The sequence below is a fragment of the Temnothorax longispinosus genome, chromosome 4 (genome assembly GCF_030848805.1).
Source record: "Temnothorax longispinosus isolate EJ_2023e chromosome 4, Tlon_JGU_v1, whole genome shotgun sequence".
In the NCBI taxonomy this organism is placed as follows: Eukaryota; Metazoa; Arthropoda; class Insecta; order Hymenoptera; family Formicidae; genus Temnothorax; species Temnothorax longispinosus.
Window position 1 is genome coordinate 17,173,978 of NC_092361.1, and position 27,781 is coordinate 17,201,758.

The window sequence follows — 27,781 nt, forward strand, 5'->3', positions numbered from 1 at the left end:
ACTTTTTATAAATATAATATAAGTTAGAGAGAAAATTTGTTTATACATATATACATATTACACATACATATATACACATCACACACATTATACATACGTTATACATTACACATATATACGTTATGTGTTACAATACAGTATAAAAATTATTAATACTTTGTAGAAATATTGATTCTCCTAAGTCCTAATCACGTATATGTATGCTATCGCTTAATGATTTAACGACATTATAATGAGTTGATCTAATCAAATATTATCTCATCATCGTGATGAATGTGCCTTCTGCATATTACGTGACTTTCAACTTAGGATTCAATAGTTAGTACATGTAGTTGCAACAGTTGCGATGGTTGAAACAGTTGCGATGGTTGAAACTATAGAGAAAGCTCTAAGTCTTCTCTCTTTAGGCCCAGTTTCACAAACGTCGATTTTAACTTTTAATCTTAGATTTACTCATTCTTCGTCTCTTTCTAAGGGGGACGTCAGAAAAAGACAAAAAATGAGTTAACCTAAGGGGGGCGTTAGAGACAAAAAGTGAGTTAACCTAAGGTTAAAAGTTAACCGATATTTGTGGAACTGGGTCTTAGTCACTTTTATTCTTGGTTTCGGAATTTTTTCAGATATCCTCTCAATTATTGGAGATTTCGCTTGAGTGCCTTTTATATATTAATTGTGTTTTATACATTAATTGTGAGATTATAATTTATTTATATTTCATACTTTAATATTTATTGAAAACTATCAGAAATTTTATTTTTTCGTGTACAGGATATTCCAAAATCTACGAACATGGATACAATGAACTATTTAACGGGTGAGCAATCATATTACATTGTCTGGATAATAAAGTAAAGAAATACAATCAATCTTTTCGCACATAGTAAATTTGTATTACTTTTCATTATCATGTTATTCAATGTATATTCGTACAACATATACGTACAATCAATAGAATTTCCATGAGTACAGCTCAGAAAGTAATATTAAAGTTCTGTATTTGTACTTCACTTAATTTACAATCAAGGACAAAAGATGTCAATCATAGATTTTATCAGAAATAATATTTTAAAGTGCCGAGACAGAGATGATGCTAGATTACAATTATTTATTTAACGCTAGTTAAACGTACCTCTCAGTATTGAGGAAAAGTCAAGTAAGCTATAGTTAAAATAATAATTGAAAATGTTTTACAAAATATATATATATATACACTACCGGCGTGAAAAAACGTGTAATAAGTGAAATTGCACCGACCTGCGCAGGCTGACAGCGATGCATTATACCATCACGCGAGATCGCTTATCAGCTGTTAGTTGCTCGCCAGCTGTAGCACAGGCTGTAGGGTTCATTAAAAATAATACGTAGAACTAATATTCCGTTCAAGTCAAATTTAGTTTTTACAGACACGTGTAACAGTTTTTTTCCGCACTTTTCGATAATTTGGTCACACTTGCAATTAAAAAACAACTCTCAGTGCCTATTTCAATTAGTTGAGACTTATTCTTTATATGATTTATTATTTTAACGAATAAACCGCATTCAACTGCACATAAAATAAAAAATATATATATAACGTAAGCTTATTTATAAAATATTAACCACAGCATTATTTAATATAAATACATATTCGTTAATCTTTTAGATTAGTCCATCTAGGTTGACAGTGAATGGTTCAAGAGATAATGTCGGGTGTGAAAAATTTGAAGCAAGCGATTATGCCTATTATATGGCTCAATTGTATATTTTGCATGGGTATTTTCGAAATACCCATAAATCGTCCACGATATTATCTAAGTGCTTTCTACGTTATTTCAATGTTGACGGGATATTTCATTATGCTTTACAAAGAATTTTACATTTTCCAACAACTATTAATTCAAGAATTTATGTTATATTATTTTGTCGTGGGAGTTAACGTCTTAGTTGCTGTCTTGGCTATAATTTTATTCTGGTGGAAATCAGAGGTACGTATAATAACATATCACGTAAAATTAATGCAGAAATAACAAACAAAAGTTATGGAAAAACTACATTAATTGAATTAATTAATTAAATAATATTTAATTTTATTAATAGTTAATTTCAAAATATTGATAAAGTATGCATATATACAGAGAATTTTTTTTCTTTTTTTACGTTTTTCTTGTATACAAAATTATTAACTTTATATTTGCATGGGTATATATTTTTTCTTTGACATCACACGTGTCTTTGAATAAATATTAAACAATAATTTACTAATCTATTAATATATTTTGATACTTGAAGAATATGAATAACATAATTAAGAGGAACAGTATAGCGGACAACACTTTAGAAGCACTGGGCATAAAATCAGAGTATCAGAAGACCTTCACCAATATTCTCTGTTTTATGGCTATCTGGATAGCAGGAATGATAACAATATTCATCACATATGGAGTATGGGCACATCGCGATATTGGATACTGGGCTCTCCTTTGTCACGAAATATGCCTGTGTTTTCCGATTGTTATAAACTCTGTAGTGGATCTCACCTTCGTCTCGTTTATCAGGCAAGTAACATTTTTGTTAAAGAAATAAATAATAATAACAACATCTCGTGAAAAGCTTGACCAAAGGATTACAATTGTTAAGATTTCTTTGATATCTAAGATATTTGTCTAAGATATTTGTCTAAGATATTTTAAAAAGATATTAGAATAATATTTCTTTAAAATACTTGTAATGGACAAACATATAACATGTCTCTATAACTTACGTACTGAGTATTCATTAAGATTGAAATGTGGCAGATGTATTCAAGTAAAATTTCAGAAGACAAATACTCTAATCAACAATATAGTGCAATATAGTGCAAATGAATCAAATGTCTTCAAGATTTATAATCGGCACGATAATACGTCTATTGCATTTGTCATGGCAAACTATGAAAACAACAAAGACAAGATGCATCTCATTCAAACGCTAAGGTAAGATCAATAATAATTCTTGCTTCTATCATAATATGTTTCCATTAATATAATATAACAAATATAAATATCAAAAAGATCTTATAATTATGATTAATATATAATTGTTTAAATAATAGCTGTTTTTCATCTTACGTATTCTTTTATAATACTTAATATAATATATACATATAATTATTCTTGTTAAAAATTAAGCTTATTTTATATTTCTTTCTTTCTCACCCACCCTCTCACTCAAACACATAATATGTCCCGGATTTTGTAATTTGTTCAAATAATCGTGTGTTTAAAAGATTTTACTATTACTGAAATGTAATTACTAACTAATTGATATTTTTCTATTAAAGACATTTACATTTGGAAATTACAAGAATAGGACAACAAATTAATCATGCTTACTGTCTGCAACTTCTGCTTGAATTGGCAGTCCATTTTACGATAGTGACAACGAATATTTACTGTGTATATTGTGCACTCTTTGGCCAGTTACGCGTGATAGTCAACAACGAAAGGATTATTGCCATGATGGTGATGGCATGCATTTATTTATTTAAAATTACATTAGTAAATTGGCTTTGTACAAGCGTGTCAACAGAGGTATAAAAATTATTTTTTGTAATAAGAATAATGTATACAATTATATGCAATATTTAAAATTGAGTTATTTACAGTTAAACATATCAAGTTTATGTTAAGAATGTTACATAATTTATTTATTGTATATAAATTGTATAATATATATTCAAAATGTCTTTTAAAATATATACTTATACATATATATGTATAATAATTTTAATTCTTTATATATAAGTACGTGTTGTGCACTGCACATCTATTGTGCGATTTATTTCTAATTTTATATCAAAGTCGCATCATATGTATTTGTTTATTTCAGGCATATAAAACCGGCGAAATTATACAATCTTTTGAAGGGTCTTCTATCGATAATGATATGAGAGAAGAGGTAAATCTATTCAATGTATTATTGATAATTTATCAATCAAATTAGATCTTTTTTTGCATAGCACAAAACTTTATAAATAATATTTATACGGCGATTAATTTATTTAAGATATAAATTGCAAATTGGAAATATATATACAAATATAGGGTAAACTCGGGTAAGATGGCCATATAGGAAAGATGGTCGACTCATGTTCATTCGATGTTTCATGGCGAGCTAGATTGAAAGAACATAGGTTGGCCATCTTTCCTGTATGGCCATTTTACCCGAGTTTACCCTATCTATAAATTTATATTATGTATTGTTTATGTACATAATAAGAAAGAAATTGTATTCGTAGATTCATCAATTTGCACAGCAACTAGTGCTTAATCCATTAAATTTTACCGCTGCTGATTTCTTTTCAATTAATAATCGTCTTACTGGCAAGGTATGTTACTTACTATTTGTTTAACTTAAGTATTTAAATGAGATTATGTTATTTACTTATTCTCAATAATAATGTTTGTAATTGTCATATATTAAAAAAATTGAAATGTATAGCTACATTGTTTAATCGTAAGATTTCTAAAAATAAAAATAACAAGATATCCTGTATATATAGTGTATTTTTTTCAGTTCCTTGCCACGGTCACGACGTATGTTGTTATTCTAATACAAATGAACACATCCGTATAACGTAATGACATGTAAGATGAAAATTCAAATATATTATATAGATAAACAATTTTCTATTAATCTATAGAATAGATATGTAACGTTTGAACAGTGTGGACAGCAATATTTGGGCATGCATTATCATGCCACAACAACCAACATGTGTAAAAAACGGTGCATACGTGGCTGAGAAAAATAAAAAACATTTTTTAAAGGGTATATGTAAGCTTGTGGAACGCTGGAACAAGTGCACTGAAAAGCAGAGGACTATGAAAATGATGTACCTAATTATATGTTCTCTACTGTTGTTCTAATAAATTATTGAAGTAGAGTGCGGATAATTATTGACTTTCCCTCATACATACCGTGTATGTATGCTATCGTTTAATGATGAAATTTATTAATGACATTATAATGAGTTGATCTAATCAAATATTATCTCATCATCGTGATGAATGTGCCTTCTGCATATTACGCGACTCTCAAATGGGGATTCAATAGTTAGCATATAAAGTTGCAACAGTTGCGATGGTTGATACCATTGAAAGAGCTTTAAGCCCTCTTTCCTCAGTCGCTTTTATCCTTGGTTTTGGAATTCTCAGATATCCTCTCAATTATTGGAAATTTTGCTTGAGTGTCTTTTATATATTAATTGTGTGGAGTCTCTACGGCTGTGCGTTTCATTTTATGTTATACGTCTTTACGCCACAACGTATATTTAATAGCTTTTTGTCTTTTTTCACGATAAATGTAAATATTCTTGTGACGATAATATCTGTAACCATCACCGTTCGCAAATACCAGGTATATCTTTCCTTTATAAATGTTACACCATTGCTTCAATATCTAAAGCGTAGATGATAATATATCTATAAAAGACGTTAATATTACCTGCCACTTTGAAGTTATCTTTATCTTTATTTATTTAAAAAAGTTAAATTTAATAAAAATTTTCGCTAAAATCTGTTTGCATTTACGTAGAATAAACTCTTGTATCTCTTCAAAAACAATTTTATTTTTTTAAAACATTGATTTCTAGAAAAATTTTATCTAGAGAAAATGTTAATTGAGAAATTTTGTATTCAATTTATTTTGCGTTAGACATTATAAAAAGTTTCAACTAGATTCTTATTATAAATTATTGCTTTATTATCAAATGCATCATTGTTACATATGTGTTTCTTGTATATTTTGGCAAGAATGATATTCATGATTTATATATAATTTCTTGCCGATGTTATTATCAGAAAATCCACGTGTGTATAAAGAAACTTGGTCTTGTGGATGATACATTGGAAGGACTTGGAACGCCTAAGGAATATCGTAGAATTAAAAAATCGATAATATGGGCGTTAGGTATATACCTTATAGTGATTCTCACAGTATCTGCTACTGATTCTATTTGGAATATAGAAAAGCACAATACTATAAAAGCCATGATTATTCCTCTCGTTCTGGGGTATCCTTTTCACGTCAACACTCTCGGAGATATAATGTTTGCGTTTATTTTAAGGTTTGTAAAATGTATTATATGGTAGAACCTACTGTTTTATTAAAACTACTTAATAATAAATGACTATTATTAAATGGTTATTATTAAAATCTGGCAATATCTAGTTAATTAAAATCTATATAAATTTTTAAATTTTTTGAGTTAAGAGTATTATATTACAACAATATTATTTCTAGAAATAAATTAAATTATTTTATAATAACGTCATTAAAAGGATTATGCAAAATAAAAAATTCATGATTATTAATTACGTATATATATAAAATTGTGAGTAAAAGAAAAAAAATGGACGAATCACTTGCTTTTTACTCCGTTACATGCATAAAAATATCTCGTTTAAGTATTTTTTAAATAAAAAAATTGCAGATATATCGGTACCAGATTGGATAAAATAAACAACTATATTGAACAACTGTCTGGGACTGAAGAGTATGGACTGAGATGCAAGTGGGAAAAGTCTTTTATCATTCGCCATGTTCAAAGCAACGAGAATCGCAAGCATGTGTTATGGACCGTAATGTAAATTGATAGATGCTAAAGTGACGTAGAAATATTGAAGGAAATATTTTGTAAAAAACAAGAAAAGATTATTATGTTGACCAAACGTATAAGTATTGCCGTTTAGTATATTATAATCTTACACACGGCATTTATTTATGGCAATTTTTTTAAATTTTTTTTATCTTTAGAATTATAATCAACAAAGCACAATGGTCGTTGATTTATTCCAAATCAGAATTTTAATATAATATAAGACAAATTCTTCACGCGCGTGTAAAATATAGAATCTATATAAAAATTCCAATCTAATAAATGTTTTATAATTTTATACTAGATCTATTTGTTTATTAAGGGGTCATATCCGTTTCTCGGCTCTGAAAAGTGGTCCAATAATTATGAGGGATTGCTAGAAAACTATTAGACCGATTAAGTTGAATCTTTTTTTATTGTAAAGAGTGTCTTTTGCAGAAAAGAAAACATACATAAAAAAGAAAAAATTCAAAAAAATGTAGCGGCTGCGTGCATTGGCGTAAGACGTTATTTTTCGCGCAAGCACAAACGGTAGGCGTGATTCAGCTCGTAGGATTGGTCTGAAACAAAATTTTGGGATTTTTTATTACTTTTTGGGATCGTGATTCTTATGTATCGAGGGGGATTTTTCGAAAACAAAAAATTACGGAAATGGTCACACTTTCAAAAAATTATCGTGATTTTTTCTGAAAAAGTCGTTACATTTTCTTTATTATTAAAACATGATTGAACTTATTAATAAAAGCTCTCGTAGCACGATAAAGAATCTCATTAAGCATATGTATAAAAAATATAAAGTTAATCGGACGAATGCTGAGGCAGTTATCATGCCCACCGTTTTGAAAAGTGGTGTTTCGAGAAAAACGAAAAGCCGCTACATTTTTTTTGTATTTTTTTTTCTTAGTATAAGTTTTCTTTCCTGCAAAAGACACTCTTTACAATAAAAGAAGATTCAATTTAATCGGTCTAATATTTTTCTGACAATCCCTCATAATTATTGGACCACTTTTCAGGGCCGAGAAACGGTTATGACCCCTTAATATAATCGTAATATAACATCGTTCTAGGCATCTTCATTCGGAGCTTTGTCGAGTAGCTCGTAACATAAACGACTTATTCGCGACGCAATTGACGTTGCAGATGATATCCTATTTCGTTATTTTGATTGTATCATTTTATGTTCAATATCATATGATGTTGTGTCTAAAGCAAATATATGGGAGCGATTCAACTAAATTGAAACTTGTACTTGCTAATGACATGTGGTGCATGATATTCTTAACAAAATTCATATCACTGAATCATATTTGCGAAAGTGTTAGTGCAAAGGTAAATTGATTTCTTTATATTATAAGGGAGAACTTTCCACAAGTAGAAGTTATGTTTGCGATATAATTTTCATATCCCTCTTTTTCTTTGTCTCTCTCTCTCTCTCTCTCTCTCTCTCTCCCCTCTACCCCCCTCCCCCCCTCCTCACCATCCTTCTGTAAGATAACGTTAGAACTTCTTTAGTGAAATAAAATAATAATTAATAAAAATAAATAAATGTTGCAAAGATAAATCTTTTCTCAGTTTCAGAATAAAAGATTAGGTAATTTTGCTCCTTCATAAAAGTTGCAACTTGTTCCATCATATAGATGTCTACTTGCGATTATTAAAAATCATATACAATTATTATACATGTAAAAATCATAAATAATGTAATTAACTTTATGTCATTTCAGGTGGAAAAGACTAAAGCCTTGACGCATAAATTAACAAATCTTATACGGTTTACAGAAACACGTAGAGAGGTGAAATAAATTTTCTAATTCTAAATAATTTCTAGGTAATCTTTAAATAAGATAATATCTTTATATATAAGTAAAAATTATATATAAAATACAGATTTACCAGTTTCTTTTGCAAATATCACTTCGGCCGATGGAGTTCTGCGGAATGGGAATGTTTCATTTCGGCTACAAATTCATTTATAAGGTTAATCTTTAATATACTTACATCCGTTTAATGTAATAATAATTAGAAATTTAAAGTCAATAAATAAAAAAATTAAAATTGTCATATTTATATTTTATATATATATAATTAAATTTTCTTTTTTTAGTTCTTCATGTGGATACTTACTGTTATTATTTTTATATTGCAAATGGATACTTCTCCCATGTCTCGAATATTAATATCTGATAGGATTAATGTAACATGTTTCGATAGAGATGTATAGAAAAAATATACATATCTATACTTATAATAACTTCTGTATTATTTTTCTAACTTATTATTTAAGAAGTTAATTAATGCAGAAATTAATTGTTTGTACAATTGCTGTAAATATTTATTTATTTAGTTTATCAATTTACATTAAATATTATTATTTATTTTAAGTAATTCTATGAATGTATATTACCAATTGATTGTAATGATTGATTGTAATGATTGACATACATACGTATCTTTTAAAATTTTAAATAAAAGCTCTTTTAATATTTATAAATGATATTCTCTTTGATTGATCATAAAAAGATCGATTTTTATTTTAAAAATTAATCTGTCAATACCTATACATGAAAGCTTATAAATCGACTATCTATTCAATGAAAAATATTAATATGTTTGCTTAATTCGCATTTATTATACAAGTTTAATATCAAAACAAATCTTTTAATTGATGTAAGTTGTTTGTGAGTCCTAAAATTCCGGAGTCCCGTTCTCAATTCCAGTTCTCAATGGTAATAATCTCTAATAATAGTAATGGCATTGATAGATTATGTCATTATATACGTTTATAAAAAGATTATGTAATTCATGATACTAATACATTAATCGATTACTGTATTACTCTCCTATCATCTTGATAAGTAAATTACGCATTATGCAGCGACTAAATGAGGCTTGTGTTGGCTTCGAACTGATACACGACATCAGTTTACGGATAGAAGAACAACGATAATAGTGATAATTATGGTGACTAGCATAGAACAGGCTATACGTCCATTGATCTTGACTTCGTGCCTAATTGGTTTAGGAGTTTTCTCATCAAAAAAACTTTATTTAAGTGTTTTCTACAATTTAATAGTATGGGTTACTTATGGTTGTCTTTTTTATTATATCGTGACCGCGCTTAGGATAGAAATATTTTATCAGTCAACCTATGCTATAATCGATACGCAGATTGGCATTCTTACCAGTATTACATCTGTCATCATAAATATATATTTAAACAAGGTATATACATACGTATTCAATAGTTATGTCATATTAAAACAAAAATATTATATTTTAAGTAATTTTTTTATAACTAAGTTATATGTTATAGAAAAATAGACATATTGAATTATTGCCTAATGTCATGTTCAGGAATTTCAGACTTTTATGAAAAGGCTTGCTGCTGTAGATAATACTTTAGAAGAACTAGGTACACCAAAGCTGTATCACAAGTTGCACATGTATGCAAAAGGGCTGTTAATTGGATGGTTAATATGTAGTAATATAGCAAATATGTGTGACATGATATGGTGGTTAGATGAAACAAAAGATTGTCGATATTTGATTATACCCTACATCGTAAATTATTATTACCATGTCAACATGTTTGTGGATTTATTATTTCTGAATATTCTATGGTTTGTATATTACTCAAAATAATTAAATATATATAGTCCGCAATTTTTATATTTATGAAAATAATTAGTATACTTAATTTGTACACATTCTATAAAAAATAGCAGTTATTTCTTTACACAATTTTTATAAATTTTTTATACAAAAGTAACAAAGAGAGAGAGAGAGAGAGAGAGAGAGAGAGAGAGAGAAGGAGGGAGAAATATATCACATATAAGTACATAAATCAGACTAAAACATACCCTAAATTATTCCTGTAGATATAAATAAAACAAGTTATAGGAAATTTTTACAGATCTCTTAGTAATTGTACATATATGGTGTTTAATTATTTATTACTTATTGTCTTAATAACTTATTCTTCATAAATTTTGCAATTAAAATCGTTTTTCAATACACAGGTACATCGGCACCAGGTTTGACAAGATAAACGAACATTTGGAATGTCTGTTGGTGAAAAAGGAAAATGAATTGAAATGTTCACAAAGAAAACCCATATCGATCACGCGTCGATATAACACATGTACTCACAATTACAAGCGCGTGCTGTGGACTTCAATGTAAATCAGAACACGAATATGCTTGGGTAGATCATGAATTTGGGTCTGATCTAATATTAAAAGTAGTACATTCGGGATTTGATAGCAACTCAATTTATTCTAAAATTATTTCTTTTTCTGTTCATATATTTTTTACTGTGTAACTCATTAACAAACATTATATTTTAATAGGCATCTTCATTTGGAATTGTATCAAATCGTTCGCCAATTAAACGTAATGTTTGGAATACAAATTACTATGGAATTAGGAGCCTATATGATATTAATAATAAGACTATCTAACTACATTTACTTACATATAAAAACAAAAGGTCGTTTCATGGTTACATCACTCAATTGGTTGTACCTTTCTTACTGGATATTTTTACATGTGGCTAAGATCATTTTCTTTAATTATATCTGCGAAACTGTTAGTGCTAAGGTAAATTTTCTATAATACATATTCTATACACAAAGTTTAGAAAATTTTTGAACAGGCCAATATATACATGTATATATTTATTAATAGTAAAATAATTAATTTTAGTCTAATAAAATAAAAGGAGTACTTCATCAATTGACAGACCTTCACCAATATACTGATATTCGTGACGAGGTAAAACAAATTTTTTAGTAAAATGAAGTAACTCGAGTACATATAGTTTAAATTTTGATAACAACATTTTGTATTATTGTATATTATATATTATGATATGTATGTATTAATTTATATATTTATGTATATTATATAGATACATCAGTTTACATTACAAATAATATATCATCCGTTGAAGTTAACAGGACTGGGTCTTTTCTATTTTGGCAATAGTTTTCTACGAAAAGTAAGTTCCTATTTACTTTTTTATATTTCATATGTTTTTACATTAAATTATATAATTAATACGCCACCTTTTCTTATCAAATTTATATCATATCTTTATTGTCATATGCTAACATATGACAAAAACAAAAATTATTATACAAAATGCTAATCTAAAATATCTGTTATCTCTTATTAAAATCTATGGTCCTTACGGAAATTTAATTTGCATATTATCTTTCAGTTTGTCATTACAATTGCAACATTTATTATCATTATAATGCAGATGTCTCCTATACCATTCATTGCACAAGGTGCAATATGGTGAACAATTAAATAAGAATCGTCGTTTATAAAATATATTTTGTTGTGATTAATAAATATCCCTACGTTATTATGTAATAAAAATTTTTATATGTTACAAATTTCTCTCTCTCTCTCTAGCTCTCTCTCTCTCTCTCTTTTCCTTTCAAATTATATCATTCCTTTGAATCGTATCCTTATATTTTTATGTCAACTTAATGTTTTGTGTGTGTGTGTGTGTGTGTGTGTGTGTGTGTGTGTGTACGCGCGCACTCGTGTGTATGGGACTTAAAAGAACGGGATTTATCATTTATGTCATATTCAATATTTTATTGTATTAAGGTTATTTAATAATCTTAATATAGCGAATTTTTTACATAAATATTATTTAATATAATAATATTATATACACATACACAATAGCAGTATACATAATAAGTAAAAAGACAATACATGAAAAATACAGTAAAAATAATATTAAATATATGTTTACTTTGCATGGAGGAACGCATAAGAAATTAATCACCGTCAATGTTTCAATAATTTTATAGCACACATTAAGTGATGAGTCATCTTTTTCATTCATTAAAGCGGATCGAACTTCTTTATCGAACATATTTGCGTAAGTGCTTCAATGAGCATATATCGCGATTATCATAAAAACAGTATTATTACGTAATAATATAATTGCCAATAAATGATATGACAAATTTAACAATAATGAGTTTAACACTCAGTGTTAATTCGCGGTTATGACGATCATGACTACTACGGTCCAACAAGCCTTTCGACCTCTTTTTATTACGTGCTTTATTATCGGTTTATGTGTCTATCCATTAAATAGTCTAAAATCTCGGGTTGTATATTTAAGCGTTTTATATTCCGCGATAATGTGGTTTGTTTATGGCTACCTTTTGTACTGCATGGTGAGCTCTCTTTCATTGGAAGCATTATTTCCCCATACCATTACGTTAATCCTTTTGGAAGTCAACATCATTGCGACAATTACATCTGTGATTTTTACTATATATTACAACAAGGTATAATTAATGTGTTTAATTTTTTTTACCAATTATATGTTTATATTTACGATAATTATATTATATTGTAATGTTAAAGTAATTATGCATGCCGGATATTTACATTAACTGCCAATATAACACTTCTCATTGATATTTGAATGATTTTATTGAGCAATAGTTTTTAAGTAATCTATAAACGTACATGTATAAACGTATTTTATCACAGAAATATAATATACTAGCTTTTTCGCCCGCGCGAATATATACCATTATAATTTATATTATTTTTCAATATTATTTTAGAGAATTCAAATGTGTATGGAGAGACTTACTACAGTGGATGATACTTTGAAAAAATTAGGTAGTCCAAAAATATATCAAAAAATGCACATGTTGTCAAAACAAATAGCAATTGGGTGGACTGTGTTCAGCTTTGCTCTGAATTTTGGCGACACCATGTCTTGGCTAATACCTCTGAGAGAAAAAACTACTTCATGGAGATTTATTGTACCTCATATGTATAATTATTGTATTCATACTGGTGCACTTGTAGATTTAGTGTTTATCACTTTCTTATGGTTTGTACTTGTTTACTTATCAAATTAACGCAACTAATTATGTATTCAAAACATTTTCCAATTTTAAAGATAACATACATTTTACATGATTTTTAAAATAATTAATAAGATGCAATCATCACAGGAATGACAATTTTCAGCATTTGTAAAACTATTAAAAAAATTAATTTCTAATTAATTTAAAAGTATTTAAAAATTAATTCTAAAAAGTGATATATGAGATATATATATATATATATATATATATATATATATATATATACTATTTTGTAAATTTTAATATTATTATAATTTCATAAATAAAGAATTATATATACAAGTTTTAAAAACTCATTATCCAAAAATGGTCACTAGATTTGTCATAGATGCTACAATTCAAAATATTATTTGATGAAATAATATTTATGAGACAGGTACATCGGCACGAGGTTTGATGAAGTAAAAAAGCATATGCAAAATTTATTGATAAGAAAAGAGCATTGGCTAAAGAATACATGGAAGAAACCTACAATAACTGTTCATCAATGTATCTTGAGTTCTGATAATTATAAGCGAGTGTTGTGGAGCTCAATGTAATTCAATACATATATGCATATATTTTTGTAGAATATTATTTTAATAGTGTAACAAGAAGCAATTATATATATATATAATGATAATTTATAAAAACAATTCCTTTTCGTCATTTTTATGTTTGTCAGTAATAAAAATTTGATTTGTCGACAGACATCTTCATTTAGAACTATGTCGCATTGCACGCGAATGGAATCTGGTGTTTGGAATTCAGATGGCTGCCGAAACAGCGTCTTATCCATTATTTGGAACATCAATATGCTTCTACATGTACAAAATGCTAACGCATAAACAGCGAAATCTAATACCAGTGAGCGTATGGTTTCGAGTAATTGCCTGGACGTTTACGTTTGTAGGAAAAGTTTATATTATAAATTACATTTGTGAAAATGTCAGTGTTAAGGTAAAAAAAATGTACAATGCATTTTTAATAAGAGAGAATATACATATATTCAATATAAATCAATTATAAATTTTAGGCTAACAAAATTGACAAAATAATCAATGAATTGACTCTTCGATATGCTGACGTTTTGAAAGAGGTAAAAAATATATTAATACTAAAAAGTAAATAAAGCAAATTATGTTAAATGACTATTCATGTACAGATTTATCAGTTCAATTTGCAAGCAATGCATCATCCGTTGGAGTTTACTGGAATGGGTTTCTTCCCCTTTGGCAACAAATTTTTCATAAAGGTTTATTTTTCATCTATTTTTACTGTTACTTTATTTTTACGTGTTGTATTTTACGTACATTAGAGAAATTCATAAAAATGCTTCTAAGCTTGTTAAAGTTGTTAAATATAATTTTATCTTTATAAATATAAAAATTAATTGAAACTTTATATATTTTTTCTTAGTTCTGCGTAGCAATTACAACGTTTTTGATCATCGTGATACAAATGTCGAACGCCTGAAGATTCATCTTAAAAAAGAATAATCCACCCTGCACTTCATATTAAGTTTTGTATCCCAAAAGCTCATCAAAATAATTATTTGTAATTACATCAATTATATGCGTGTATATCGCTTGCCAGTGTAGCAGTAACAATTTTTTAAAAAAATTAATGATTTTATCAACTAGTAGTTTTCTTCTTTTTGTTGTACTTACAGATTAATCACGTAATAATATCTTTGAATAATAAACTAAAAAACGGGAAACATTTTCATTGCGCTTGAAATATTAATAATTAAAAGGCAAAACGCATACTTTATGTATAATATGTATATAACTAAGTAATAAATAATATTAAAAAATTAATTAAATCAATTATTACCGATTTGTACATTTTTAATATGTTTTAATACACATGAAAATTCTTTCCACAATCTTGAATATTACACGGAAAAAATGGTTTTGCTAAAGTATCTAAAAATTTAGCTAGATGCAGATCTGAAAATAATTTTGTTGCATTATCTTAAAATGATTATGTAGAACATTCAAACTGATTGCTAAAATTGTCAAAATTTTTTATTATTTTTTTATCAAATTTATATCATATTTTTATATTAAATTCTAACATATGACAAAAATGTAAATTAGTATACAAAATTAGTATACAAAATGTTAATCTAAAATGTTTTTTATTTCTTATTAAAATCTTTGTTCCGTACGGAAATTTAAATTGCATCTCGCTCCATTTGGTGTAACAATAACATAACATAAAAATCGCCCTTTCTGAGTTATTCGTACAGGAAAAAGGGTTGTTACATGTACTATTTACAGTTAAATCGACGATGCTTAAGCTTCACAAACTCGAGGGAACAGTTGTGTCGCTATTGTGCTATATCATTTAGTGAATTATGTGAGGTGCAATATTGTCTTAACTCAGTCAGTCTCAGTTGTCGTTGTAGTGAGAATATCGAAAAAGTTGCAATAAGAGTTACACGGTATTTTAAAATTCTCATAGAAAGTTATAAAAATTCCAAACTTTAAACCGAGTCTCCTGAAAAATCATAATTTTTGAGTTATGTCATTGTTGCAGCAAATGAGCGCGATATTTTCTTTCAACTTGTCATGACAGTTGCAACATTTATTATGATTATAATGCAAATGTCTTTTATACCACAAGATGCATATTTTGAACAATTAAATAAGAATTGTCGTTTATAAAATATATTTTGTTGTGATTAATGAACATTGTATCTCTACGTTATTATGCAATAATAATCTTTATGTTACAAATTTCTATCTTTCTCTCTCTCTCTCTCTCTCTCTCTCTCTCTCTCTCTCTTTCTCTCTCTCTCTCTCTCTCTCTCTCTCTCTCTCTCTTTTTCTATTTCTTCCAAATTATATCATTTCTTTGAATTGTATCATTACATTTTTATATGTCAACTTAACGTTTTGTGTGTGTGTGTGTGTGTGTGTGTGTATTTATATCTTATTCAATATTTTATTGTATTAAGGTTTTTATAATTTCATATAGTGAATTTTTTACGTTAGTATTAAATATAATATTGTTATATATACATACAATATTAGTATAGTTAAAAAAATACATAAACAATACAATAAAAGCAATATTAAATATATTTACTTTGCATGGAGAAACACATAAAAAATTAATATCAGCGTCAATGTTTCAATAATTTTGCAGCACACATTTAGTGACGAGTCATTTTTTTCATTCATTAAAACGGATCGAATTTTATTATCAAACGCATTTGCGTAAGTGCTCCTATAAAGATATATCGCTATTATGAAAAAAAAAACAGTATTATTACGCATTAATGTAATTGCCAACAAATGAAATGACAAATTTAATAACAAGTTTAACACTCATCAGTGTTAATTTGCGGTTGTGATGATCATGACTACCACGGTTCAACAAGCCTTTCGACCTCTTTTTATTACGTGCTTTATTATTGGTTTATGTGTCTACCCATTAACTAATCCAAAATCTGGGATTGTATATCTAAGCATTCTGTATTCTGCGGCAGTGTGGTTTTTAAATGGCTATCTTTTGTACTATACGGTGAGGTCTCTTTCATTGGAAAAATTATTTCCCCATACCATTACGTTAATCGTTTTGGAAGTTACCATCATTACAACAATTACATCTGTGATTTTTAACATATATTACAACAAGGTATAATTAATGTGTTTAATCTTTTTACCAATTATATTTTTACATTTACACTAATTAGATTACACTGTAATGCTAAAGTAATTACGCACGTGTAATATTTACATCAATTGTCAATATAACATTTCTATTTAATATTAAAATGGTTTTATTAAGCAAGATTTTTTAAGTTGTCTATATGTGTAAACGCATTTTATCACAGAAAAATAATATATACCATTGTATTTAATATTACTTTTTAATTTCATTTTAGAGATTTCAAATGTGTATGAAGAGACTTACTGCAGTGGATGATTCTTTGAAAGAACTAGGTAGTCCAAAAATATATGAAAAAGTGCATATGTTGTCAAAACGAATAGCAATTGGATGGACTGTGTGGTGCTTTGCTTTCAATTTTAACGACACCACATCATGGCTGGTATTTCTGAAAGGAATAACTACTTCATGGGCATTTATTGTAGCTCATGTATATAATTATTGTATTAATGCTAGTATACTTATAAACTTAGTGTTCATCACTTTCTTATGGTTTGTACTTGTTTGTTTATCAAATTAACGCACTAATTATATATTCAAAACATTTTCCATTTTTAACGATAATGTATATATATTTTACACAATTTTTAAAATAATTAATAAAAGGCAATCATCACAAGAATGACAATTTTCGGTATTTGTAAAAGTACCTATTAAAAAAATTAATTCTTAATTAATTTGTAAAAGTATATTTAAAATCTGATTCTAAAAAGTAATATATAAGATACGTATACCTATTATTTTGTAAATTTCAATCTATATGTATAAAAGAAGATGTCCTGACTGACTGACTCACTCACTCACTCACTCATCAACGCCCAGCCCAAACCCCTGAACCGAATTTTTACCAAAAGTATATGAAATAGGGGTAGAATTTTCCGGGGAGTGCCACTATGTGTATAGTTTTTTGTTACCGATTTTCTGGAAACCGGTTTTTTTAATTTTTCGGGAAATAATTGGCCGAATCTCAAAGAATTATAGATCAAACAGGTGCAGAATTTTTCGGGGAGTGCTATAAAGTGTATAATTTTTTGTTACCGATCTTTTTGGAAGCCGGTACGGAAATTTTTTTAATTTTTTGGGAATTTATTGACCAAATCTTAAAGAAGTAGTGGTAAAATTTTACGGGGAGTGCCATGATGTGTACAGTTTTTGTTACCGATCTTTTTGGAAACCGGTTTTTTTAATTTTTCCAATTTTTAGGGAAGTAATTGATTGAATCTCAAAAAATTATACATAAAGAAGGAGTATAATTTCCCGGGGAGTGCTATAAAGTGTAGATACTATTTTTTGTTACCGATCTTTTTGGAAACCGGTTCAGAATGACCGAATCTCAAAGAATTAAACATAAAGTAGGGGTTGAATTTCCCGGGGAGTGCTATAAAGTATATAATTTTTCGTTACCGATCTTTTAAAAACCGGTTTTTTTAATTTTTTTAATTTTTCGGGAAATAATTGATTGAATCTCAAAGAATTATACATGAAGTAGGGGTAGAATTTTCCGGGGAGTGCTATAAAATGTACTATTTTTTGTTATTGATCTTTTGGAAAATCGGTTTCGAATGACCGAATCTCAAAGAATTGTACATAAAGTAGGGGTTGAATTTCTCGGGGAGTGCTATAAAATATATAATTTTTCGTTACCGATCTTTTTGGAAAGGGCAATCTTATATATAAAACAAAAGAGAGACTATTTGCGTGTCTTAATACACATGTTTTCCGGGGCGAAGCCCGGCGGGGCATGCTAGTATAATTATAATTTTATAAATATAGAATTTATTATATATACAAGTTTTAAACCTTATTATCCAAAAATGGCTAATAGATCTGTCATAGAGGCTACAATTCAAAATATTATTTGTTGAAATAATATTTATAAAACAGGTACATCGGCACCAGGTTTGATGAAGTAAATCAACATATGCAAAATCTCTTGATAAAGAAAGAGCATTCACTAAGGAATACATGGAAGAAACCTACAATAATTGTTCATCAATGTACCTTGGGTACTGATAATTACAAGCGAGTGTTGTGGAGCTCAATGTAATTCAATACATATGCATATATTTATGTAGAATATTATTTTAATAGTATTATTTTAATAGTATCCTTTATAAAAATTTTTCACCGTTTTTGGACTGCAGTCAGTTTGAGTAGTAAAAACGTGCATTTGGCAATGAGTAGGGGAGACCGTGGCTAAAAGTCACACGGGTAAGTTGCACAAAGCTTATATCTCACTTAATACATTGAATGGAATATTCTTCTTTATAGTGTAGGTTGCTCCTATCGTGTTAGTCGGGTGTACGAAATGGCTTGTTTCAAAAACATTGCACGTGATATTTACGAGCATTTTTTAAAAATTGGAGGTCGTGAGTAAATTTTTCTTGCCTCTATTTTTATTGTTCCGTTGGTTTTTGGAATTAATGGTCGTAATTTCTTTTTGGTCATAAGAAACATTATAGTTTTAGATAATTTTTCCTGTATTTAGTTAACCGCCATTGCAACATAGTTCATAAATATAATCTTCTTTGTTCAAAATGACCATTCAGGGTAAGTTGTCTCAAATGAGATGGGATTCAATGTTTATGAGAATTATTATTCTTTTATTTACTCAAAGTTTATGAAAGTATTTCAAAGTTTATTGAGAATTATTATTCTTTTATTTACTCAAAGTTTATGAAAGTATTTCAAAGTTTATTGAGAATTATTATTCTTTAATTTAGTTTAAGTTTATGAGAATTATATTACAAAGTTTATGAAAATTATTAATTTTTCGTTTAATTCACGCTGTAATATATTATTAAGTTAAATTTACCAAAAACTAGCACTAACTTTAATAAAATATTAAAACAGGAACTATTTCTCGTATGTTTCCTCTACATGAAAAATACATGACAATCAATCCAGAGTTATGTGACAACCAACCCTGGATATGGGGTAAGTCGTCACATTTTCACGATCTTGCTTAGAATTAAATAACTTTTTTGTGTATAAATATATATAAGTCTAATATTTTTTTTCTTATACCTAAAGGATGTAGCTACACATTATAAAGTACTATACAATATTATAAAATATTGCTAACATTTATTTAAAAATCAGAATTTGAAAAGTGTAACAACCTGCCCCGGTCTCCCCTACGATTCGTTTTTGGGGCGCAAAGGGGCCCTCTTGCTTAAAAACGAGTGGTTAAAGCGGATTGCGTACGATTGCATACTCGCGTATACTCATCATGTAGACTGCGCGTGCTTGAGAGTGCAAGAAACGGATATAAAAATGATAAAACGGGCTAAAAACGGGCTAAAAACAATCTATATGAAGTGTAAAAGCGGTGAAATATTTTTGTAAGGGATATAATAAAAAACAATCAATTATAATTTGTAAAAACGATTTTTTTTTATCATTTTTAGTAATAAAATGTTTTTTAGTAATAAAAAATTGATTTGTCGACAGACATCTTCATTTAGAACTATGTCGCATTGCACGTGAATGGAATCTGGTGTTTGGAATTCAGATGACTACCGAAACAGCATCTTATTCATTATTTGGGACATCAATGTGCTTCTACTTATACAAATCGTTAATGCATCGAGAGCTAATACCAGTCAGCGTATGGTTTCGAATAGCTTTCTGGATGTTTATGTTTGTAGGAAAAGTGTATACTATAAATTACATTTGTGAAAATGTCTGTGTTAAGGTAAAAAAATGTACAATGCACTTTCAATATAAGAGAGTATACATATATTCAATATAAATCAATTATAAATTTTAGGCTAACAAAATTGACAAAATAATTAATGAATTGAATCTTCGATATGCTGACGTTTTGAAAGAGGTAAAAAATATTTTAATAGCAAAAGTAAATACAGCAAATTATGTTAAATGACTTTTTATGTACAGATTTATCAGTTCAATTTGCAAACAATGCATCATCCGTTGGAGTTTACTGGAATGGGTTTCTTCCCTTTTGGTAACAAATTCCTCATAAAGGTTCATTTTTCATCTATTTTTACTGTTAGGGGAGACCGGGGCTGACCGGGGCTAACTCGACACCGGGGCAAACTTGACACTAGACTTTTTGCCAATTTAAATCTATCGTAGAAACTTGCTTTTCCTACTGTAAATGCGTCTTTATATGCCAGTATTATCAATTCGGAATTTGGTAACATTTTGAGTTATAGTGTAATTTTTAACGCGACATAAGCGTTTTTGATAGTAAAAAGTAATTTTTCTGATCTCTCGAAAATGGTCTACTCTTTCATCGAGCTTTCGGGCAAAACTAAGCGACGTACAGCAAAATTTCCTTAAGCAATTTTGTACCTGAAAGAACGCTCTTTAAATGTGTGCCATTAAATTTGCTTGAAAATTTTAATTAATTGTTGAAAATTGCCTTTGAAAAAATTGTGTCAAGTTTACCCCGGTATTTTTCAATTTGAAAATTTGTCTTCGTGTCACTTTTCCTTTCCTGGAGGCAAAACTAAGCGACGTACAACAAAATTTCCTTAAGCAATTTTGTACCCGAAGGAACGCTCTAAATGTGTACCATTAAATTTGCTTGAAAATTTTAATTAATTGTTGAAAATTGCCTTTGAAAAAATTGTGTTGAGTTAGCCCCACTTTATTTTTGCATGTTATATTTTACATACATTAGAGAAATTCATAAAACTGTTTCTATAAGCTTATTGTTAAAGTTGTTATTAAAGTTATTACGTTTATCTTACATACGCATTATACTATTTAGCTCCATTTATTTTAGTCTTACAGCATATTTAAATATAATGCTAGTTTTACAAATAATAAAAATTAATTGAAAATTTATATTTTTTCTTAGTTCTGCGTAGCGATTGCAACGTTTTTGACCATCGTGATACAAATGTCGACGCCTGATTTACCCTATAAAGAATAATCCACTCTGCACTTTATATTAAGATTAGTATCCCAAAAGCTCATCAAAACAATTATTTGTAATCACATCGATTATATGTATGTATATCGCTTGAGCCAATGTAGTAATAATTTAAAAAAACAATTAATGATTCTACCAACCAGTAATTTTCTTCTTTCTGTTGTGCTTACAGATTAATCACGTAATAATATCTTTAAATGACGCATTATATAAAACGGAAAACATTTTTATTACACTTAAAATATTAATAATTAAAGGGCAAAACGCATTCTTTATATATAATTTGTATAATCAATTAAATAAATCAATTAATGTCGATTTATACACTTTTAGTACGTTTTAATATAGGTACTTTAATACACATGAAAATTATTTCAACAACAATGTTAAATATTAGTTTATTTATTTTATTAAGGGGGCATATACACCTAGAATGGTGTATGGAATGGTGTATGGAATTTTTGCAGTTTTCGTTTGCGTTTTCGCAATTTTCTTGAAGCTTAGGATCTGAAGAATATGTGGTGACAATTTCAAGTAAATATTTCAAGAAATAACGAAGTTATGGCAGAAAGAATGCACGCCTTTGTTGGACGCGCGCCGCGCACGTTTCTCAAACTGGTACCCAAAACATCTCGAAAATCACTGAACCGATTACCTTGAATTTTTGTGTGCTTATTGTACATATAATTATCTAGTCTTTGTCATAGGATTTTTTTTTCATTGCTTACTTTTTGTTTTATGGGCATTTAAAAAAGAATTTTTCTTTCAAAAATTGCAACGTTAAATTTATATGTCCGCCATTTTGTCAAAAATTGATATTTTCAAAATCGGCTATGACAAAGACTAGATTATAGTATCTATTTTAAGAATCATTTTGGTTTTTTTGTTTTAGATGATTTTTCAAGAAATGGCAATAGGTACCATTTGCGGTAATTTTTTTGCGATGCTCCGAAAAAGATGTCACAACTTTTTTAATTTTGAAAATTTTTTAATAAAAAAATTCAAACATACTCTCGAAAGTACGTACTTTTTACTAGAAAAAATTCGACTCTAAAATTCAAACAGTTCCTCTAAAAAAAATCCCCAAAATAACCTTTTTTCCGCTCCTAGGTGTATATGCCCCCTTAATGTGACTTGCAATGTGATATCATTATTAGGGTATGTGAGTTCATCGTGTTTCATTATGAATTATTCATAGATAATACAAGATATAGATAATTTTCTTTGGCACAATTACAGCAGTAGAATAAAAAGTAAGATGCGAAAATAATTGTAAATGTTTTGCATCGCAGATTTAATAATCTAGAAAGTTTTACCGTAAAATTTCACAAATTTCTACGCTCTATAGTCGATTTATACCTCACATCAATAAAATTACATTGTTCTTCAAAAGAATAAAGAATAAGTAAAAAGCAAATTTAATATAATTTTTACACTTCCAGAAATTCTAAAAATATTTCTTTTATGTTTCTCTTCTTTTCTTGCTATTGTTGCGACAAATTGATATTAAAAAATACTATTACTCATATCATTAAATTACTCTCTCTCTCTCTCTCTCTTTCTCCCTCTGCCCCCTCTCCCCCATCCCTCTCTCCCTCTGTAAAATAACGTTAGAATTTCTTTAGTAAAATAAAATAATAATTAATAAAAATAAGTAAATGTTGCAAAGATAAATCTTTTCTCAGTTTTAGAATAAAAGATTAGGTAATTTTGCTCCTTCATAAGAGTTGCAACTTGTTCCATCATATAGATGTCTACTTGCGATTATTAAAAATCATACAATTATTATAAATGTAAAAATCATAAATAATGTAATTAACTTTATGTCATTTCAGGTGGAAAAGACTAATGCCTTGACGCATAAATTAACAAATCTTATACGGTTTACAGAAATACGTAGAGAGGTAAAATAAATTTTCTAATTCTAAATAATTTCTAAGTAATCTTTAGATAAGATAATATATTTAAGTAAAAATTATATTATAAAATACAGATTTACTAGTTTTTTTTGCAAATATCACTTCGGCCGATGGAGTTCTGCGGAATGAGCATGTTTTATTTCGGCTATAAATTTATTTATAAGGTTAATCTTTAATATATTTACATTCGTTTAATGTAATAATAATTAGAAATTTAAAGTCATATATAAAAAAATTAAAATTGTGATATTTATATCTATACTATTATAATTGAATTTTCTTCTTTTAGTTCTTCATTTGGATACTTACTGTTATTATTTTTATATTGCAAATGGTTACTTCTCCTATTTCTCGAATATTAATATCTGATAAGATTAATGTATTATTTTTTTCTAGCTTATTATTTAAGAAGTTAATTAATGCAGAAATTAATTGTTTGTACAATTGCTGTAAATATTTATTTATTTAGTTTATTAATTTACATTAAATATTATTATTTATTTTAAGTAATTCTATGAATGTATATTATCAATTGATTGTATGATTGATATACATACGTATATATTTTAAAATTTTAAATAAAAGCTCTTTTAATATTTATAAATAATATTCTCTTTGATTGATCATGAAAAAATCGATTTTTATTTTAAAAATTAATCTGTCAATTATAAATATAATACCTATATATGAAAGCTTATAAATCGACTATCTATTCAATGAAAAATATTAATATGTTTGCTTAATTCGCATTTATTATACAAGTTTAAAATTAAAACAAATATTTTAATTGATGTAAGTTGTTTGTGAGTCCTAAAAGTCCGGAGTCTCGTTCTCAATTCCAGTTATCAATGGTAATAATCTCTAATAATAGTAATGGCATTGCTCGATTATGTCATTATATACGTTTATAAAAAAATTATATAATTCATGATACTAATACATTAATCGATTATTGTATTACTCTCCTATCATCTTGATAAGTAAATTACGCATTATGCAGCGACTAAATGAGGCTTGTGTTGGCTTCGAACTGATACACGACATCAGTTTACGGATAGAAGAACAACGATAATAGTGATAATTATGGTGACTAGCATAGAACAGGCTATACGTCCATTGATCTTGACGTCGTGCCTAATTGGTTTAGGAGTTTTCTCATCAAAAAAACTTTATTTAAGTGTTTTCTACAATTTAATAGTATGGGTTACTTATGGTTGTCTTTTTTATTATATCGTGACCGCACTTAAGGTAGAAACATTATATCAGTCAACCTATGCTATAATCGATATGCAGATTGGCATTCTTACCAGTATTACATCTGTCATCATAAATATATATTTAAACAAGGTATATACATACGTATTCAATAGTCATGTCATATTAAAACAAAAATATAATATTTTAAGTAATTTCTTTATAACGAAGTTATATGTTATAGAAAAATAGACGTACTGAATTATTGCCTAATGTCATGTTTAGGAATTTCAGACTTTTATGAAAAGGCTTGCTGCTGTAGATAATACTTTAGAAGAACTAGGTACACCAAAGTTGTATCACAAGTTGCACATGTATGCAAAAGGGCTGTTAATTGGATGGTTAATATGTAGTAATATAGCAAATATGTGTGACATGATATGGTGGTTACACACATATGGTACAAAAGATTGTCGATATTTGCTTATACCCTACATCGTAAATTATTATTACCAAGTCAACATGTTTGTAGATTTATTATTTCTGAATATTCTATGCTTTGTATATTACTCAAAATAATTAAATATAGTCCGCAATTTTTATATTTATAAAAATAATTAGTATACTTAATTTGTACATATTCTACAAAAAAATAGCAGTTATTTCTTTACACAATTTTTATATATGTTTTATATAAAAGTAATAGAGAGAGAGAGAGAGAGAGAGAGAAAGAGAAATATATCACACATAAAGGTATAAGTCCGACTAAAACATGATAAATTATTCTTGTAGATATAAATAAAACAAGTTATAGGAAATTTTTACAGATCTTTTAGTAATTATACATATATGTGTTTAATTATTTATTACTTATTGTCTTAATAACTTATTCTTCATAAATTTTGCAATTAAAATCGTTTTTTAATACACAGGTACATCGGCACCAGGTTTGACAAGATAAACGAACATTTGGAATGTCTGTTGGTAAAAGAGGAAAATGAATTGAAATGTTCACAAAGAAAAGCCATATCGATCACGCGTCGATATAACATATGTACTCACAATTACAAGCGCGTGGTGTGGACTTCAATGTAAGTAAATCGGAACACGAATATGCTTGGGTACATCATGAATTTGGGTCTGATCTAATATTAAAAGTAGTACATTCGGAATTTGACAGCAATTCAATTTATTCAAAAATTATTTCTTTTTCTGTTCATATATTTTTATATTGTGTTACTCATTAACGAACATTATTTTTTAATAGGCATCTTCATTTGGAATTGTATCAAATCGTTCGCCAATTAAACGTAATGTTTGGAATACAAATCACTATGGAATTAGGAGCCTATATGATATTAATAATAAGACTATCTAACCACATTTACTTACATATAAAAACAAAAGGTCGTTTCATAGTTACATCACTCGATTGGTTGTACATTTCTTACTGGATATTCTTACAGGTGGCTAAGATCTTTTTCTTTAATTATATCTGCGAAACTGTTAGTGCTAAGGTAAATTTTCTATAATACATATTCTATACACAAAGTTTAGAAAATTTTTGAACAGGCCAATATATACATGTATATATATATTTATTAATAGTAAATAATTAATTTCAGTCTAATAAAATAAAAGGATTACTTCATCAATTGACAGACCTTCACCAATATACTGATATTCGTGACGAGGTAAAACAAATTTTTTAGTAAAATGAAGTAACTCGAGTACATAGTTTAAATTTTGATAACAACATTTTGTATTATTGTATATTATATATTATGATATGTATATATTAATTTATATAGTTATGTATATTATATAGATACATCAGTTTACATTACAAATAATATATCATCCGTTGAAGTTAACAGGACTGGGTCTTTTCTATTTTGGCAATAGTTTTCTACGAAAAGTAAGTTCCTATTTACTTTTTTATATTTCATATGTTTTTACATTAAATTATATAATTAATACGCCACCTTTTTTTTATCAAATTTATATCATATCTTTATTGTTATATGCTAACATATGACAAAAACAAAAATTATTATACAAAATGCTAATCTAAAATATCTTTTATCTCTTATTAAAATCTTTGGTCCTTACGGAAATTTAATTTGCATATTTTCTTTCAGTTTGTCATAACAGTTGCAACATTTATTATCATTATAATGCAGATGTCTCCTGTAGCATTCATTGCACAAGATGCAATATGGTGAACAATTAAATAAGAATCGTCGTTTATAAAATATATTTTGTTGTGATTAATAAATATCCCTACGTTATTATGTAATAAAAATCTTTATATGTTACAAATTTCTCTCTTTCTAGCTCTCTCTCTCTCTCTTTTCCTTTCAAATTATATCATTCCTTTGAATCGTATCCTTATATTTTTATGTCAACTTAATGTTTTATGTGTGTGTGTGTGTGTGTTTATGCGCGCACGCGTGTGTATAGGACTTAAAAGAACGGGATTTATCATTTATGGCTTATTAAATATTTTATTGTATTAAGGTTATTTAATAATCTTAACATAGCTAATTTTTTACGTAAATATTATTTA

The 27,781-nt window shown here is 27.7% G+C and overlaps 2 protein-coding genes and 1 long non-coding RNA gene across 5 annotated transcripts in view; 2 read left to right on the top strand and 1 right to left on the bottom strand.

Annotated features, from left to right (window-relative positions):
- LOC139812403 (uncharacterized) overlaps positions 1-27,781 on the bottom strand; it is a 339,231-nt gene that overhangs the window by 15,756 nt on the left and 295,694 nt on the right. The gene's annotated exons all lie outside the window — the stretch shown is intronic.
- On the top strand, positions 850-4,903 carry LOC139812401 (putative gustatory receptor 28b). Of its 3 annotated transcripts, none has more exons than XM_071777192.1 (8): positions 850-1,964; positions 2,269-2,534; positions 2,775-2,951; positions 3,299-3,548; positions 3,847-3,915; positions 4,256-4,345; positions 4,534-4,604; positions 4,666-4,903. In XM_071777192.1, the coding sequence occupies exons 1-7, from the start codon at positions 1,668-1,670 to the stop codon at positions 4,591-4,593; spliced, it is 1,209 nt and encodes a 402-aa protein (XP_071633293.1). In that variant the 5' UTR covers positions 850-1,667; the 3' UTR covers positions 4,594-4,604; positions 4,666-4,903. The 3 variants fall into 3 exon arrangements, with proteins under 3 accessions (XP_071633293.1, XP_071633292.1, XP_071633291.1); XM_071777191.1 differs by having other exon boundaries at positions 4,685-4,903; XM_071777190.1 differs by having other exon boundaries at positions 851-1,574; positions 1,643-1,964; positions 4,534-4,903.
- On the top strand, positions 9,124-27,558 carry LOC139812394 (uncharacterized). Its single transcript, XM_071777177.1, has 23 exons — positions 9,124-9,838; positions 9,971-10,236; positions 10,636-11,215; positions 11,321-11,389; positions 11,526-11,615; positions 11,838-12,936; positions 13,222-13,496; positions 13,910-14,068; positions 14,223-14,472; positions 14,549-14,611; positions 14,678-14,767; positions 17,411-17,685; positions 19,078-19,236; positions 20,647-20,890; positions 20,966-21,028; positions 21,094-21,183; positions 22,025-25,365; positions 25,498-26,303; positions 26,480-26,619; positions 26,679-26,729; positions 26,838-26,906; positions 27,041-27,130; positions 27,354-27,558. Exons 6-17 carry the CDS (start codon positions 12,649-12,651, stop codon positions 22,097-22,099), a joined length of 2,031 nt encoding a protein of 676 aa, XP_071633278.1. The 5' UTR covers positions 9,124-9,838; positions 9,971-10,236; positions 10,636-11,215; positions 11,321-11,389; positions 11,526-11,615; positions 11,838-12,648; the 3' UTR covers positions 22,100-25,365; positions 25,498-26,303; positions 26,480-26,619; positions 26,679-26,729; positions 26,838-26,906; positions 27,041-27,130; positions 27,354-27,558.

Bases quoted from the DNA above. Each gene is read 5' to 3' on its own strand.
- LOC139812394 (XM_071777177.1), top strand. From the start codon at position 12,649: ATGACGATCATGACTACTACGGTCCAACAAGCCTTTCGACCTCTTTTT. The intron at 20,891-20,965 runs GTAAAAAAATGT...TATAAATTTTAG, and splicing joins GTGAAAATGTCTGTGTTAAG to GCTAACAAAATTGACAAAAT. The intron at 21,184-22,024 runs GTTCATTTTTCA...ATTTTTTCTTAG, and splicing joins GTAACAAATTCCTCATAAAG to TTCTGCGTAGCGATTGCAAC.
- LOC139812401 (XM_071777192.1), top strand. From the start codon at position 1,668: ATGGTTCAAGAGATAATGTCGGGTGTGAAAAATTTGAAGCAAGCGATT. The intron at 1,965-2,268 runs GTACGTATAATA...TGATACTTGAAG, and splicing joins TATTCTGGTGGAAATCAGAG to AATATGAATAACATAATTAA. The intron at 2,535-2,774 runs GCAAGTAACATT...GAAATGTGGCAG, and splicing joins ACCTTCGTCTCGTTTATCAG to ATGTATTCAAGTAAAATTTC.